General features: G+C 49.3%; 1 protein-coding gene across 13 annotated transcripts in view; it reads left to right on the forward strand.

Moving 5' to 3' along the window:
• Positions 1–17500, forward strand: part of ablim1a (actin binding LIM protein 1a) — a 48432-nt gene that overhangs the window by 5749 nt on the left and 25183 nt on the right. For 3 of the 13 annotated variants that reach the window (XM_030379726.1, XM_030379722.1, XM_030379732.1), the window contains exon 2: positions 14713–14850. In XM_030379726.1, the coding sequence (XP_030235586.1) occupies positions 14713–14850 (138 nt within the window). Of the gene's footprint in view, positions 1–914; positions 1202–5927; positions 6258–14712; positions 14851–17500 lie in introns of those variants that run through there. The other 10 variants (XM_030379719.1, XM_030379720.1, XM_030379721.1 and 7 more) reach the window with 6 other exon arrangements.

Consider the following 17500-nt stretch of genomic DNA (forward strand, 5'->3'; position numbering starts at 1 on the left):
TTAGGTTAAATCACAGGTAGTGAACCACAGTGTATTAGGTTAAATCACAAGTAATGAACCACAGTGTCTAAGGTTAATTCATGAATCATTGGAACAGATTTGAGTTTTCTTTCTGTGTTTGCCCCCTGGGATAATCACAATATTGTAAAATAAACCACACGCTATAAACACGTGACAAAACACAAATAGTGAAAAATAATCGCAATATCTGAGAGACAGGTGTATGTCTGCGCCACACATTTGCTCTTTGTTTCCTTTGTGGTGGTTTTCTGTACCATTGCAGTGCTTCCAATCAGTGCTTTCAATCAGGTAAGGGAGGGGGGGAGACGCACAACCCACCCTGGGCAGCGCATTGAGCCAAGCCACCAGCCCTCCACCTAACCCCACCTAACCCCACCCAGTGGATAATCACAGGCTCAACGTCATCAGCCCTAAATCCCCTTAAGGCACCAGGCTGGGCCGTGCTGAAGACACTCTGAAGGGAGCGCTACATCCCCCCCGTCCGTCCGTCCATCGCGCTCCCTGTGTGCTGAGACCGTCGGGACAGTCTCATGCCCGATATAACTGTCCTCTCTCCCACGCCCCGGGCCCCGGGCCCCCAGGAGACGCAGGAACATCTGCTGAAGGCTCTCTGAAGCTCGCTGGAGGCGGGACCACGGACTCAAGGAAGGTGGATCCATTCAGAAGCCAGCCCTGATAATTCACCTGAGTCAAACTCGCCTTTTTAGTTTGTTGACGTTCCCCACTTTGGATTTGAGGTGAATTCCGTTCATCTGAGCTCCGGGAGGACTCGGATGTCCCGTCCTTGTGGCCGGCGCCCATCCTGGATAAGAGGATCCGTCGCGGGGAGTTAGCGACTGGGGGCTGACCCGGGGGGGGGGGGGGGGTGTCACCGGCCGTCCGCCTGTCGTGGCTCGCCCTTCTTCTGCGTGGTGGAGGTCCGAGCGGAGAGGCGCCATGCCCGTCCGGCCCAACCGGCCCAGCCTCAACAGCCTGGGCAAGCTGTGCAGCTCCAGCCGCAGCCGCGGCGTGGACCGCGTGCGCGTCAAGCGCAAGAGCTCGGTGAAGCGCATGTCCATCATCGAGGACGGCCACGTGGCCGAGGTGCTGTACCTCATCCCCAAGCAGTACATGGACCAGATCCCCTACCTCAACCCCCAGGACTACTACCTGAGTGAGAGGCTCAACGAGGTGGCTTCAGGTAGCGCTCGCTCGCTCTCACGCTCACTCTTTCTCTGTGCCTGTCTGTCCCTGTCTGATTCGCCTCCTCTCTCTCCGTCTCCATCTCTCTGTGTCTCTGTGTCTGTTGCTCTCTCTGTACAGTACATTTCTCTCCGTCAGTCTCTATATTTCTCAGATTCTCTCACTTCAAGTCTGTCCATCTGTCTATCTATCAATTATCTATCTATCTAGCTATCTATCTATTATTAATCTATCTATCCATCTATTATTCATTTATCTATCCAATTATATATTATCTATTTATCTATCCATATATCTGATAATAATAATTGAGTTTGGATGGTCTTTGCCACAGCTCTTCGCTGGAGAAAATCCAGCCTGCAATGCAAAGATCCATTATAAACAAGTAGAACCACCACTATAATATAATGGCCACTTGGTATTTATCTTTATTGTTCATTATTTATATTATCACCTTATTCACTTCACCGTTGAAGTACACAATAAGCCCATTATGTGCCGTATGCTGTATAGCTGTTAGTCAGTAGGAGGCTGAGAGCGAGTGGATGTGGTGTTGCCTGAGGGAGCCAGTGTTATTAATTGCACCTCTTTTGGCTCATCCCATATGACCTTGTTTAAAAAAAAAGATAGCATTATGCATCATGTTATGTAAACACACAGTACACAAGGCAACCACAAAAGAAAATAAGAAATACGATTTCTGGGAGAAAGTAGGACATTATGGAGATGAATCAGTAGCCTTCAACGTGATGTGAGGAGAGCCGTGTTCAGGGGGCCGGCCGGGTTTGGGCTAAGCGTTCCAACACGGGGGCTTACGCCCAGATTACAGAGTGGTCACTGCAATGAAATCATGCTTCTGGAACCTCTGCGTCCAACAGCAGAACACGAGACACGCCAATGAGTTCACCGTTGGAGCCCAGAGAGGTCAACCCAGAGGTTGTTGCGGTCAGTGAGGGTTCAAGCTAAAGGTTAAAGGTCACAGGTGGTCTATGAATCGATTAAGATCTTGGTCAAGCTATTGCATTTCCTCCAGTGAACGATCACTTCTGGAAACCCATCATGGAAACCCCTGCCTGTACACTGTTTGAAGTCTGCAAATGTGAGCATTATTCACAAGTAAGCTAATGTGAAACACAGAGTTTTTATTGGATTTGGTTTTATGAATGACATTGTAGCGACTTTGGAAGAGCTGCCCAAACGCACACAAAGGATAATTTGGCCATTTCTTCAAATGCATTGATGATATGGAAGAGTGTTTGGGTGTGTTTGTGTGTGGCTTTGTGGCCACACACAAACACAATCCCTCATTGAGTCGTTGCTTTCCTCTATTCTGAAATCGATTTATGATAATTATTATATGAATTACTTTGATTTAAAGGGTCCCAAGGACTATTAACAAATAGCAGACAAAAAAAATATTAATACAGGAAGAGGAAATAGTGATAACAAAGGTTTTCAAAAGGTTTAAATAGTTAATGTGTCTAGCGACGCAGACTTGCTGATTATTTGCAATAGCGTATTGTGCACATCTTTCATCTTTCTTTATGTATGTGTGTGTGTGTGTGTGTGTGTATGTGTGTGTGTTTATATGTGTGTGCGTGTGTGTGTGTGTGTGTGTGTGTGTGTACTTGCTCCTTGGTGTTTAATATCCTACAGCCTATCCTCTTATGCCATTTTAATCCCACCGACACTACACGCACGCGCGCGCGCACGCACACACGCACACACGTACGTGTTTTGATCTATTAAGATCAGCTGCATCAGCGTGGCTTAACCAAGGAAATGGTCCATATCTGACATCGTAGTGCATTAAACGCATAGCGTTATTTTAATGTCATTCTGCGTTCAGTGATTACAATTATTTCGTGCATTACAAAAACTCGTCACACTTCGCGGGCTGCTGAGACGTGGCCAAGCGGAGGGCTTTATAAAGGTGAACGAAATACCGACCCTCCATCCGTGGTTAATGGACTTTGCGGCTCGTTTAGCAAAGCAGGGGAAGCTGAACAGCCAGGTCTAGATCTGTAATTACAGGGTAAGCGAGATAATGAAGAAACATGAGATCTCTCTCCGCTACATTCGGTATGCCTCATACCACCCCCGTCTTTTAGATGCTTTGAGAATAATAATAATAATAATAATCATGCATTGCACATTTAATTGATGTAGCTCTTTTCTAAGCAACGAAATACGCTTAACAGAAAAAAAAGCATTGAAAGAGAAAATGGGTTAGTTTAAGAAGGCACTATTTTAATATGCAATCCTTGGAAATAAACAGGCTTGAGCACCATTGAAATTGTTGCAAACTATTTTTCGTTCCTTTGTTAATTTTTTTTGTAGTAGGCTACGTAGGCCTACTGCAGCTCCCCTTACGAAGTACGTACTGTTGAACACAGAATTCATAGACCGGTGATTTCACTGATCAGCACACCTGTGGTGTGACCCATCGATTCCACGGGTCGATTGACGTATCTTCTGCGGTTGTGAGGCAGGATAGCCAAAACCATGCTGGATTGCATAGTGTGAAATGTATACATACATCCTGTTATTTTTTGCATACTGCATTTTTCATACTATTTATTCGGTATTTATACTAAATAATACGGTAATATATGGATATTGGAAGTGATAGAAAATTGGGTGTACAGTCTGGGTTTGTCCACCAAGGGGCAGAGTTTTACACTGATAGCCCGGATGCGCTCAGAATGCATAATGGTATCCCTGATTCAGCAGTTCTGGAAGCGTTGCTGATGCATCACTATCACAGCCCGCTCGGTAAGACACAGGAAGTCCACCTCACAGCACAGAGAGTGGCGATGGAGCCCTGGTCATACCTGCTTCTGGTGTGGAATGGTGCTGGATTGGTATAATCTGAAAGGCCTTGTCATATTATGGAATATGGGATTGCCAACATATAGTATGATACATAGGCCACATCATTCTATTTTGCTTTGACCGTTATGCAATATAAGTTTTCCTTTCACTAGACCAGTTCTAGCAGTACAAGTACTTGATGTACATTAAAGGGGGGATATTATGACACCTGTGTGAGGATGATTAGCCATTACAAGCCGTTTGAAATTCTGCCTTTTCCTGTGTTTTAGTGACATCAGAAGTGGGAGTCTCCACCTAGATGTATTATGGATAGCTAAGCAACGTTTGCTAAAGTCCACTGGGTAGGCTGGTAGACTGATCTATCCAGCATACATCAAGGTGGAAACACCCACTTGTGATGTCACCAAAACAAAGGGAAGGGCAGTTTTTCAACGGTTGTAGTGGCAAATCACACTCAAACCTTCTGGCATGATATCACCCCTTTAAAGTAATACCATATATCTTTGAGGTTATATAGTTCATGTTATTCATGGGAGGTTGTTTATAGTGGCTAGTAAGAGCTGCTTATGCAAACCTTTTGCATATGATTGCCTCCTGTAGGAGGGTCAGGGGTCATGAGCCCCGCCAATCCACCAATATGATGGCTCTGGCTGAAGAGCATGACCTATGACCTATCACTGACCCCTGTCTGAACCTCCCACCATACTGGTGCTGCCGTGACAACTCTGTGTGTGTGTGTGTGTGTGTGTGTGTGTGTGTGTGTGTGTGTGTGTGTGTGTGTGTGTGTGTGTGTGTGTGTGTGTGTGTGTGTGTGTGTGTGTGTGTGTGTGTGTGTGTGTGGTGGATGTTGATGAGGTTTAAGGTGAGGTCGGCAGCCCCGTATATTTATCAACTAACCCAGCCTAATTGTCTATTTGTTCAGGTGCCTTGTATCTTAATGATTCTGTAATGTGTATGCGTGTGTGTGTCTTTCGGGCGTGTGTAAATTGCGGTATATGTTTGCGTGTTGCTTGTTGCTTGTTGTATGATCAGAGATGGAAGCAGTAATACAAATTATAAACATGAATGGCAGTAGACACCATAGATACAACAAGCAGGAGAGCCAGCAGAAGTAGAGACAACAGCAATAGAGAGAGCAGAACTAGAGACAACAGCAATATAGACATCATCAGTAGAGACTGTAAAATGTGTCATAGTACAGATGCAGATATAGAGACAATAGAGGCAACAGCAGTATAAACTGTTGAGAAAGCAGCACTAGAGACAGCAGCAGTAGAGACAATAGATACGGCAGCAGTAGACACAGCAGCAGCAGGGACAGTAGATACAGTAGCAGCAGGGACAGTAGTTGAAGCAGCAGCAGGGACAGTAGAGACAGCAGCAGCAGCAGGGACAGTAGAGACAGCAGCATTAGACACAGTAGCAGCAGGGACAGTAGAGACAGCAGCAGAAGGGACAGTAGAGACAGCAGCAGTAGACACAGCAGCAGTAGATACAGCAGCAGTAGACACAGCAGCAGTAGATACAGCAGCAGTAGACACAGCAGCATTAGACACAGCAGCAGCAGGGACAGTAGAGACAGCAGCAGCAGGGAGAGTAGAGACAGCAGAAGGGACAGTAGGGATAGTAGCAGCAGGGACAGTAGAGACAGCAGCAGGGACAGTAGGGACAGCAGCAGCAGGGAGAGTAGAGACAGCAGAAGGGACAGTAGGGATAGCAGCAGAAGGGACAGTAGAGACAGCAGCAGCAGACACAGCAGCAGCAGGCACCTGATTACTGCAATGAGGAGGCGGCTGACACAACAGAGGGGCTGGGGAGGGAGGGGCAGAGGAGCAGAGAGGGGAGGGAGAGTGGAGCGGGAGGAGGAGGAGGAGGAGGAGGGATGGTTGGGAAAAAAAACAGAAAGCCAGTAGACAGCGCACGCTACCGCGCTGGCTTTCAGAGGAGAGAGCTTTTATATCCTACACCCCATTCTCTCTCTCTCTCTCTCTCCCCTCTCTTGCTTTCTTTAAATTACTCATCTCTCTCTCTCTCTCTCTCTCCCTTCCTTAGCTCTATTCTCTCTCTCTCTCTCTTTCCCTCGCTCCCTTTTGGTTTTGGTTCCTCCCTGAGCGGGGGGGATTGTAGCAGCGGCCAGACACCGGTCTTCCCTGTCGCGGAGGAGCTGTTTCTATAGCCGGGGTTCACCGGGGGTCCGATGGTCATGGTCAAAGAGAAAGGTACTGTCAGCGGCGATGTGGAAGGTGTGTCTCTGTGGCGCGGACGTGACTGGTGGTGTGGGCTGTGGGGTTGTGCAGCTGTGCCCTGGTTGTGTGTTTGGCGATGATGCTCCTGCCGCTGTATCCTGCATGCTAAGTTTGGTGCGTTTGAACTCCGACGAATGTCTGACTATGGATGACTGTTGAGGGATGTTTTGCAGTCCGAGAAAAAAACACTGTGATTTTGGAGGACGCGTTCGAAGGCATGATGATAAACGCTAGAGAGCTGTCTTCCCCTGGTTGCTTCTGAACCCACAGGGATCTGGCGTTGTTTAGGGACGCCTTAAGGCAGGGTAGATCCCGTTTAAAACTCCCTTCTGACGGGTGTTTTGTGAAGGGTGCCGGCGTGAATGTAAATGTTCCTTTGAACAAAGCCGGCAGCTGAATGTATAGAGCCGTGACTAAAACAAACGATACTCTGAGGTGCTCGATGGAGGCTGACAGCAGAGCGGCGTGTGTGTGTGTGTATCCGGGAACAGGGGTTGGGTCCGTGCATAACGTGCCGAGGAAAAAAGTAGAGTACTAGTGATGGGAAGCACACTGCGCAGAACAGCCTCTCGCGCTCTCTCTCTCGGTCGCTGCCTCTCTCTTTCCCTTGCTCGCTTTCTCTATCTCTCTCTCTCTCTCTCTCTCTCTCTCTCTCTCTCTCTCTCTCTCTCTCTCTCTCTCTCTCACACTCTGTCTCAGTCTGCAGCCGTTACCATGGCAACCAGCTAATAGGTACCCTCCATTGTTGTCAGCTGTGGCCTCATTCATAGGTCTGCAAAAGAGGGGGAGAGAGTCCTTGTGTTGTGAACTTATGTCTCTCAAAAGGCCAAATGCACTTGTGTCAATCAAATACAAGGACACATACCAGTAGAAATGTTGTTAGTAACATAAGGCCAAATTACTATGGGGAGTTTTAAATTTGTTTTGGCAATTGTTTTTCTCACAGGACTCACATAGCTCCCGGTCGAGTTAACATTTCAACATGCAAAAGTAAATAGTCAAATTGAATTAGGGTGAATGGTGTAGCTGCGATAGTCTGCTGGTATGTCTCGTGTTTTCCTAATCTAGTAGCATACCACAGGGGCCACTCACCTCTGAGAACTGTTCTGCTGCTATGTCCGAGGAGGATAGTGTTACGGCCCTGTTTCCAAAAAGAAATTCCTTCACACTTGAAGAGCCCTCATACGCTATCTTGATATCTCTGAAACGTTCGACTATGTTGCCAATGTAGATACACCTCGATGGTCCCCACTGTTGGTTCAACGAGTTGAACGAGTTGTTCAGTTCAAGTCGTTCAAAATTTTCCGTACACTCCCGCTCGAGAAAATTTCCCGAATCCACGCTGGAAGGGGTTTACCCTAAATAAGTAACCAACGACCCTGCTTGCTACACATTATATTTACAAATAAATTCAGGGTGTTTAGCAGACCCTTGTCCAAAGCGACTTACAATAAGTGAATTTGTCAGAATAAAGAGAAACAACAATATATCACTCGGTCGGTTCAGTAAGGATGTTCACGGAACCAACCGAGCACTAACAATTGTTAGTTCAACCCATTCCCCATGTACAACAACTAACAAGATAGCTATGATGAGATGCTACACGATGCTATGTACTACCTTTAAGTGCAAGGACGTAGGCCTACAACATACAATAAGTGCATCCATTAAGTGCCAGGACGTCAAAACACAATCCGTACTGCCACAACCAACCTTCGTCTTCCTTATAGACGATTAATTAATTTATCCTTTTGTAATTGTGTATGCTAACAGCGAATTCGAATGAATTAATGTTTTCCCGCAGAATATAGAAAGAATTGAAAGAGTGTACAACGTGAGTCTCGTTGATCACGTGACCTGTGTGGGACCAGGTGTGTGTTTCAGTCCGCCGAAGTGGCGGGCGTACGCAAGCTATGGGTACATTCGTCACGGAACCACCAATTATAATAAAACCTCTCGGCTGTAAGTGATGAATCATAGACAAGAGTCTGCAGCGTTAGCATTAGGGGCTAAGAATATCCTGAGGGATACTTAGTTATTTATAAGGGCACACTCATGGCCCTTGTATTGTGTGTGTGTTGTTTGGGTCTGTGTTGTGTGTGTTTCCTCCCATTATCATCTACTTGCACTTTAAGATTGGAGTAAGTAGATGATAGCACCATTCCTGTATAGTTCAATGGCTGCAATCTTCAGTCAATAACTTTCTCAAAGTATCTCTCTCTCTGTCTTTCTCTCTCTCTCTCTCTCTCTCTCTCTCTCTCTCTCTCTCTCTCTCTCTCTCTCTCTCTCTCTCTCTCTCTCTCTCTCTCTCTCTCTCTCTCTCTCTCTCTCTCTCTGTTTCTCTCTCTCGCTGTGTCTTTAACTATCATCATTAAATCTCTCTGTGCTGGCCTCTCTATTTCCCCGGCACTGTGGTTAACAGTCTCTCTATCAACCTCTGTGTGTGTGTGTGTGTGTGTGTGTGTGTGTGTGTGTGTGCTTTTCATTGTGCGAGTGAGACACCGTGCCTCTGCTGATTCTCGGCTCTGAGATAATCACCGTCACGTGCACGGCTCACGTGCACGGCTCTGTGCCTCATGCCAGGGAGACTCAGACTCCCAGGATCCCATCGTGACGTAGAGCTTCAGGGTTGCGCGGTTTGCTTTGGATAGCTGATGATGCTGTGATGGAGACGTGGTTGCACGTTTTCCCACCTCTACGTCATGTCTGCCATGCTTCAACTTCTTATACACTGGTGCTGAAGGGGTGGAGTAGGTGGAGGAGAGTGATGCTGGTGGATGGTGGGGTGTGGAGGATTGTTGTCGGTGGTGATGGGGGTGGTGGAGGGGTGGTGTTAGTGGTGGTGGTGGTGGTGGCAGTGGGGGTGTGTTTGTGATGGTCATGGCGGTGGTAGTGGTGGAAGTGGTTACGGAAGTGGTGGTGATGGTAGTCTTGGTGGTGCTGGGGTGTGAAGGGGTGGGGTTGGTGTTTGTAATGGTGGTGTGTTGGTGATAGTTATGGTGGTCATGGGGGTGGTGGTAAAGGTTGTGGATGGTGGGGTGGGGATCTAAACCCAGTCACAGACAGTAGGGCACGCCGGTCCTGTCGCTGGCGCTCAGACTGTTTGTACAGCTGACCCACAGAACAGATAGTAAAGATAAGAGGAGGAGTGAGGGGGAGAGGAGACCGCCGGCAGCTTAAAATACACAGCGTGGAATAACAAGGCCAGAGGAGCCCCTGTATACAATAGGGAGGGTACAAAAACGACCAGTGTATATACATCTACATCGCTGCTCTCTCTCTCTCCCACTCTCTTGTTCTCTCTCTCTCTCTCTCTCTCTCTCTCTCTCTCTCTCTCTCTCTCTCTCTCGCTCTCTCTCTCTCTCTCTCTCTCTCTCTCTCTCTCTCTCTCTCTCTCTCTCTCTCTCTCTCTCTCTCTCTCTCTCTCTCTCTCTCTCTCTCTCTACCCCCCTCCCCCTGTCCCCCTTTCTCCCTCTCCCCCAAAGCCGTGCCTTTTAAACGGGATTAGAACAGGAAGCGTGTGGTGCGGGCCCCGGGGCCCGTCCAGGTCTCTGTCTCGGGGTCCTGATTCAGGCAGAGGGAGGCAGGGAGCCAGGGCATTCATGGCGTCCATTTTTTCTGCCCACAACACAACACAACACAACACGACACAACACGACACAATGGCCCAGTGCCGGTCGCTGTGGCGCCACTGTGGCGCCACTGTCCCAGCCCTGGATGATGAGTGGCTGGGCTGGGACGGGGGGTTGCTATCGCCCCTCCTGCTCTGGGACGATGTAGCCCTTCAAGTTCTCTGGTCGTGACTCTCTCCCCGCGTTCAGGATAGTCCATCATTATGCAGGGAGCGCGCCGTCCCCCTTGTGATTTAGGCTTGGGGCTGGTTGAAGTAGATAGGGACACTGCCACCCCCACGCACACACAGCAACAGACCCCCCCCTCACACACACACACACACACACACACATCACCCCCACAGACACCCCGTTCAACCCCCACAGACTCTGCAATTTGTGCCCGTGTTTGAAGTGCATTGTCTGGGTTGCTGGTGCCAGGGTATAGGGGGCTGCTGCTGTGTGTGTGTGTCTCACACACACACACGCACACACACACACACACACACACACACACACACACACACACACACACACACACACACACACGCACTCTCACACACACATACACACACACACACACACACACACACACACATTTCTTGAAAACATGAGCTGATGTATAAGTTAGTGTGACAGGCTGCGGGAGCTGCTCTCCGACCTCCCTGCACTCTCTCGTGTTCGGTCATTTAGAAGCTTATGTTTTATCCAAAACCATTGACACTGAATTCAGAAGTCATTCAGTCATTCCAGAAGACCTTCAGTCATTCCGGATGTCTTTCAGTCATTCAAGAAGTCATTCTGTCATTCCGGATTTCTTTCAGTCATTCCAGAAGTCCTTCAGTCATTCCGGACGTCCTTCAGGAGCAGCTTGGGATTAGTAACAAGGTGTCAGGACTAGATGCTATCGGGTCAAAACCAAGAACCCTGCCGCTTGGAAACCACCAACCAACCCAGCATCTCGACGTCCCATTCTCTCCTTCTCCTTCTCGCCTCTCCCCCTGTCGCTCACAGCGAGCTGACCCCAGCATCACCATCAGTCTTCAGACTCATCATCAGTCAGCTTCCCCCCCCCCCCCCCCGGCCACGCCCCCCGGCCACGCCCCCTCTGAGGCTGTTTACCAGCGGGGCTGGAGCACGTGTCAGCGGCCAAAGCGGGTCCCGTGGGAATTCCAAGCTGACCTCCCGCTACCCTCCCTCCCCTCCCCCCAGCTCCTTGCCGCCCGCTATCCTGCACGCTTGATCCCCCCCAGCTAAGCCCCCCAGGGGCCCCCTAAATGGACGGTCAGGTGGGGGGGGGGGGGGGGGGGGCAGGAGATGGAGAGCAGGCTCTTTCCCGCTCCACTGCTTTTTGTTCCCTCAGCTCCCCCGTGTGTGTTTGTGTGTGTGTGTGTGTGTGTGTGTGTGTGTGTGTGTGTGTGTGTGTGTGTGTGTGTGTGTGTGTGTGTGTGTGTGTGTGTGTGTGTGTGTGTGTGTGTGTGTGTGTGTGTGTGTGTGGTAAGTTAAAAAGGTCACAGAGCAAAAATGTGTTCATGCGTGTTTAATGTGTGTGCCTGTGTGGCTTGTGACTTGAATTTCTGTGCTTTTGCGATTGTGTGTGTACCTGTAACAATGTCATCGGTGTTTGTATATGTGCGTGGCTAAGAGATGACTAAGTCATCACTTAGTCTGCCTGTGTGTCTGTGTGTGAGTTTGTGTTTTCGTTTTTTTGTGTGTGTGTGTAATGTGTGTGTTAGTCTTCGAGTGTGTGTTCATGCATGTGTAATATGCGTGTGTGTGTTTGTGTGTGTGCATGGGAGATGTGTGTGGTTGTGTATCTGTGCATGGGACACGTGAATGTGTGTGCGTGTATGGTGTGTGTGAACCCAGCATGGGGTGGGCTATGTGTTATCCCCAGGAGATTAGCCCGGTCCCTCAGTCAGCAGCACAGTGCAGCACACCCAGCCTGGCTCCCGTAGAGACGCTGTCCTGGTTCTGTCTCAGCTCCGCAGCTCCTCTGGTGTATAATTCATATCAGCCCTCACTGTGAGCTGCAACCGTGTCTGCCTGAGCATGATTCACCCGGTTATGTAATATTCCTCCTAAATAATCGAGTTGGTATCGATGTGAAGAACTCATGCGGCCATGTTGTTGTCGAATGCACAACAAACGCGTGGCTCGGCAGAGTGCTAGCCTGTAGATGTGTTCGCGGTTAGCTGTTGTGTGAATGTCATTGGTGGAATGTGGTTGAGATTGTTGTATTCTCATTTTTTTTACCAGCTCATGCTTAAAGAATCTGTCCTGGTCTTTACTATGTGAACAATATGTACTACTGATGGTAGAGCTGTAATCAACCTGGTGGATGCTCTGTACGCACGCACACGCACGCACACACACAAACACACACAAACCCACCCTTACTTACATGCATACATGGATAGATGCATGCATACATGCATACTTCCGCTAGCACACACACTAACACACACACACACACACACACACACACACACACACACACACACACACACACAGACACTACACACACCCCGGCGCCCCTACACAGTGGCGTGGAGGAAGGGCTTGTTTCCCGGACCGGTTCTGGATGGATGAGTCACCGGTCTGACGCTCAGAGCCATCACCACGTGAGACACCAGGCAGACGTCTACCAGCCCCCCCCCCCCACCATCCCCCCCTCCATGTTGCCATCGCCCCCCTCCCGCAGCACCAAACCCCCGCAGCCCCCCGTACAACCTCCTCCTCCAGCGCCGCGGGCGTTGTTGTGCTGCTGCCTCGTCACTGCCTCGCTCACAGAAGCCCACCATTCCAGATCATTCTCTCGCTCTGTGAGAGTTCTGCAGATTTGATTTGGTGTGCAAATGAGTGTGTGTGTCTCTGTGTGTGTGTGTGTCTGTGTGTGTGTGTGTGGCTCTGTTTGTGTGCATGTGTGGGTTTGTCAGAGTGTGCGTGCGTGCTTGTGTGTGTGTGCGTGCTTGTGTGTGTGTGTGTGTGTGTGTGTGTGTGTGTGTGAGTGTGTGCGTTTGTCAGCATATGTTTTTGTGTGCGCAGGTGTGTGTGTGAGCAGTTGTGTGATAGTCAGCTTGTGTGTGTGTGTGTGTGTGTGTGTGTGTTTCTTCACCTTCGTGTGTGTGTGTTGTTCATGTGTGTCTGTGTGCGTGTGCTTCTGCACGTTCCACTCACCAAGCTTAATGTGTTGCGTAACATGCGCTGTATGATGTGTAGGTTTGCTGTTGGCTGATGTACCGACACATACGACAACCTACGTGCCTTTTCCTTCTTTATGTTTGTATGGTAGGGTTTCATGTGTACCTGTAGCTGTAGATGTAGGGGTAGGTTGACTGTGTGTGATGCAGGGACGGTGACTGTGAAAGAGAGGGCCACTGCTTCTTCCCTGTGAGGTGAAGGGCGAGGCGGATGGAGTCATCCATAATGTAGTGTGTCTAATGTCTCACAGCAGAGGACTATTTTAGCCCTGCAAGCTCATCACCTACTGCACCGAAGACAGAGACTGAACTGAGGGCAAGGACCGCGTCTCCCCCTGGTTCTCCTGCTGAAGATGAACTACATATGGGTGTCTGGTGGAGAGTTATATATAGAGAGGTAGAGAGAGGTAGAGAGAGAGGTAGAGAGCTAGGGAGAGAAAGAGGTAGAGAGGGAGATAGAGAGGGAGGGATAGAGAGGGATAGAGAAGGAGAGCGAAAGAGACAGAGATAGAGGAGTATGGAGGGGGAGAAAGAGAGGGGTAGAGAGAGAGTGTGACGGAGAGAGGGAGAGAGAAAGGGGTGGAGAGGGAGGTAGAGAGAGAGGTAGAGAGAGATGTAGAGAGGTAGATAACGAGAGGTAGAGAGAGAGAGGTCAAGAGAGGTAGAGAGAGGAGTCTAGAGGGGTAGGGAGTGTTAGAGGGAGAGAGACGGAGAGAGACAAGAGAGGGAGAAAGAGTGGCAGAGAGAGACGCTTGTTAATACAGTCAAATGTGTAACAATCTTCTGGTCTTAGCTGATAAACATGTGAGGTTGCAGAAGCAGCAGCAGCAGCAGAAGAACACACAGTATCTCTGGATGAATGGCTGTGCAGTGACTCTATGTGTCAGGCTCGTCCGAGCGTTCCGCTGTAGACGGCCACTGGCTAATGTACCGTTATGCAGTTGGGATCGCATCAAACAGGTCTGTGATGTATTGACCTGGAACATCTGAACCACCGATGATTATGCCGTGCACAGCCTCAGTTTGCCATACGTTATGCAGAACATCCCGCAGTAGGAACGGGACTTAAACGTTTCTGAATAATATAACAGTTGACTGTAATTACTTGACACGTGTGATAAATGAACTAGCTCTGGAATAGTCACATATTGTGCATTCCCTATCGGGCTACGTTGTGCAATACACTTTTTCCCCTAATTTCCCAGGTTCGGGTTGATTGTTCTACATGCTCAATGGCAGCAATCAGCAAACCAATGACCCAATCACAGCCTTTTCAGCCTGGATCCTATCCCCCTGAATCCTGACCCTTGTGTCCATGTTTTGTAATTGTAAAGAATGAATGAATGGAGGAATGAATGAATAAGTGTATGAATGAATGAATCAACGGACGAATGAATGAATCAATGGATGAACAAATGAATGAATCAACGAACAGATGAATGAATGAAGTAATGAATGAATGGATTACTCTCCAGATGTGATCAGGCGACCCATGGCATCTGTACCCCTGGTCTGCTGCCCTACCGACCGTCCTCCCTTGGGTTCAGCCGTATCCTGAGTTGTGACCGGGGCTGCGTGTGACCTCGTGTCTCTCCCCTTTGTGTCTCGTTCCAGTGGCTCATGCGCAGGACTCCCACCCCCACGCCACCGAGAAGCCCCTGATCACGTGCTACAAGTGCCAGGAGCCATGTAAAGGGGAGGTGCTGCGGGTGCAGAGCAAGCACTTCCACCTCAAGTGCTTCACCTGCAAAGGTACGTGACTCTGACCGCCGACCCGGGCGGACAGCGGGACCACGGGGGGTCCCTGTTCAAAAATACAGTCCCACATAGACCTACACATTATACACACAAGAACGCATTTTTGCTGGTAACTTTTTTGCATCGAGTACAATGAGATTTAAAAACAAATTCCAGGTGGCAGATTCCTTCCCACATTTTGCCTCTACCCACGTGCTGATGGGCATGATTCGGCCATGTGCTTTAGGATAATGACGCACATCACGCTGGTGGACTCCAAAACACGGCATGGACCCTTCAGTTCCAAGGCTGAAGTTTTCCTTTCCAGTCGATAAAGCGCAAACATAAAATGAATGGCTTCAGTCAGGCAGACAAGTGCTGCTGAAGTCATGTGTCATGAGGTAGGACACCCTAGTTTGAAGCAGCCAGTGAATGTCCCTGGCTTCGGACCTCTTCTCTAACCCTGTGCAGCCTTTCACCCCAGGAGTAAACAACATTTACCGCTCCTCCGTGCACACATCTAACGACCTCCAGTTGATGGTGAAAAGCCTCTGGCATTAAGGCTCCTTATTGCCAACAGATTGCTGGCATTCTCCTATGATCATTTAAGAGCGTCCCCACACGCCAACGCGCCAACCAGCCAGACAACCAGGCTGGGTCCCGGGCGCTCCGCTCTGAAACGTGAAGCGCTGACTGGGGCGCGCTGTAGGAGACGGCCGGCTTTGCTCTGGGCCCAGAATAACACGCAGCATAACACAAGCACATGCTCAGATTAGTACCTAATTCTGTCCCTGCCAAGTGGATAGACATGCCTTCAGCAACAGAGCTAAACGGGTGTATGTTTGTGTTTGCACCCTTGTTTGTGTGTGTGTGGGTGAGTGTGTGTGTGTGTGTGTGTGTGTGTGTGTGTGTGTGTGTGTGTGTGTGTGTGTGTGTGTGTGTGTGTGTGTGTGTGTGTGTGTGTGTGTGTGTGTGTGTGTGTGTGTGTGTGTTTGAACATGTGGCTGTCTAAGGAGAGATGCAAAAAAGCTCTGAGCTGAAAGCGACCTTGGTCTAATATATTATATCTTATTTATATTATATTTTATGTTGGTTTAAATCCGGTAATCAAATAGAATGTTTACTAATGATTATCAGATATTTTTAATGATTATATACAAAGGAATATGTATTTAAAGAACGAGAAGTCATTCCTCATGCCTTAACGCAGGAGTATCTGGAGAGATGACTCATCTCTAGACAGGTGGATCCGGGGACTCAGACACAAGACAGATTCCCTCTTTTATGGTTTTTACCTTTCAAACACTCGCCCCCCTGTGTCTCCTCATGTTGTGTTTATGCTCCAGTGAGCGGAGACAGAGCCAGAGCCATAGCTCAGCGAGAGGTAGAGGTAGAGAGAGGGAGGGAGAGGGAGAGAGAGGTATAGGTATAGGTAGAGGAGGAGAGAGGGAGAGAGACGGAGCCAGAGCCATAGCTCAGCGAGCGGTAGAGAGAGAGGTAGAGGTAGAGGGGGAGAGAGAGGGAAAGAGAGGTATAGCCAGGCAGAGAGGGAGAGAGGAGCGAGAGTTAAAGGTAGAGAGGGAGAGAGGGAGAGAGACGGAGCCAGAGCCTTAGCTCAGCGAGCGGTAGAGAGAGAGGTAGAGGTAGAGGGGGAGAGAGAGGGAAAGAGAGGTAGAGGGAGAGAGGGATAGAGAGGTATTAGGTAGAGAGGGAGAGAGGAGAGAGAGGTATAGGTAGAGAGGGAGAGAGGGAGAGAGACGGAGCCAGAGCCATAGCTCAGCGAGCGGTAGAGAGAGAGGAAGAGGGAGAAGTCGAGAGAAGGAGAGAGAGGGAGAGCCATCGCTCAGCGAGAGGTAGAGGTAGAGAGTGGTAGAAAGAGGGAGAGGGAGAGAGAGGGACAGGTAGAGAGAAGGAGAGAGAGGGAGAGAGAGAGGGAGGTAGAGAGAGACGGAGGCAGAGACAGAGAGAGAGACAAAGAGATGGAGAGAGAGAGAGAGAGAGAGAGAGAGAGAGACAGAGAGCCAGAGCCCAGCGACGTGGGGCTCCATGGAGGGGGGACCATTGGAGGTGGCCGTTCCTCCACTGATGAGCTCCCACCGGCTGATTAGGCTGAGGGCTCATCTCCTCATCCCCGATCCCCTAATGCAATTAAAGGGGACTCTGTAGTGCGCTCGCTCTATTCATCCCCGGATCATGTCGGGCTCATTGCATAAGAATGATTAGCTGGAGCAGGAGTCTCAATCAGGGGGAAACGCAGACAAAACAGCCCTGGAATGGAGGACCCATACCTCCAAACAATGGCCCAATTAGATAATGGATTGGGCACATCGCGTAGGACATTGTGCGCTGCGAGGCCTGTGAGGGTAATCAATTTGGTTAGGTGCACAGACGCTGGTCGCCACCTCGGCGACCGGTGTTGTGACGCGTAGCTTAGGAACGTTCAACACAGTTGTAAATCTCAGCGACAGACAGTGTCCTCTTTGGTAAACCTTGGCGATTGCAGTTCTCCCGCAGGATTGGTTGGTGTCTTGTTCAGTGACAGCAGACCATTGTGTTCGGTAATGAGGTTGGTTTGGGTGGTGGATTTGGGTGCTTGGCTACTCTTTTGAAATTGAACGGCCTTCCGAGTCACTTTTTCTCTGAAGAGATCCTTTCAGAGGTCTGT

The sequence above is a fragment of the Gadus morhua genome, chromosome 15 (genome assembly GCF_902167405.1).
Source record: "Gadus morhua chromosome 15, gadMor3.0, whole genome shotgun sequence".
NCBI classification, from domain to species: Eukaryota; Metazoa; Chordata; class Actinopteri; order Gadiformes; family Gadidae; genus Gadus; species Gadus morhua.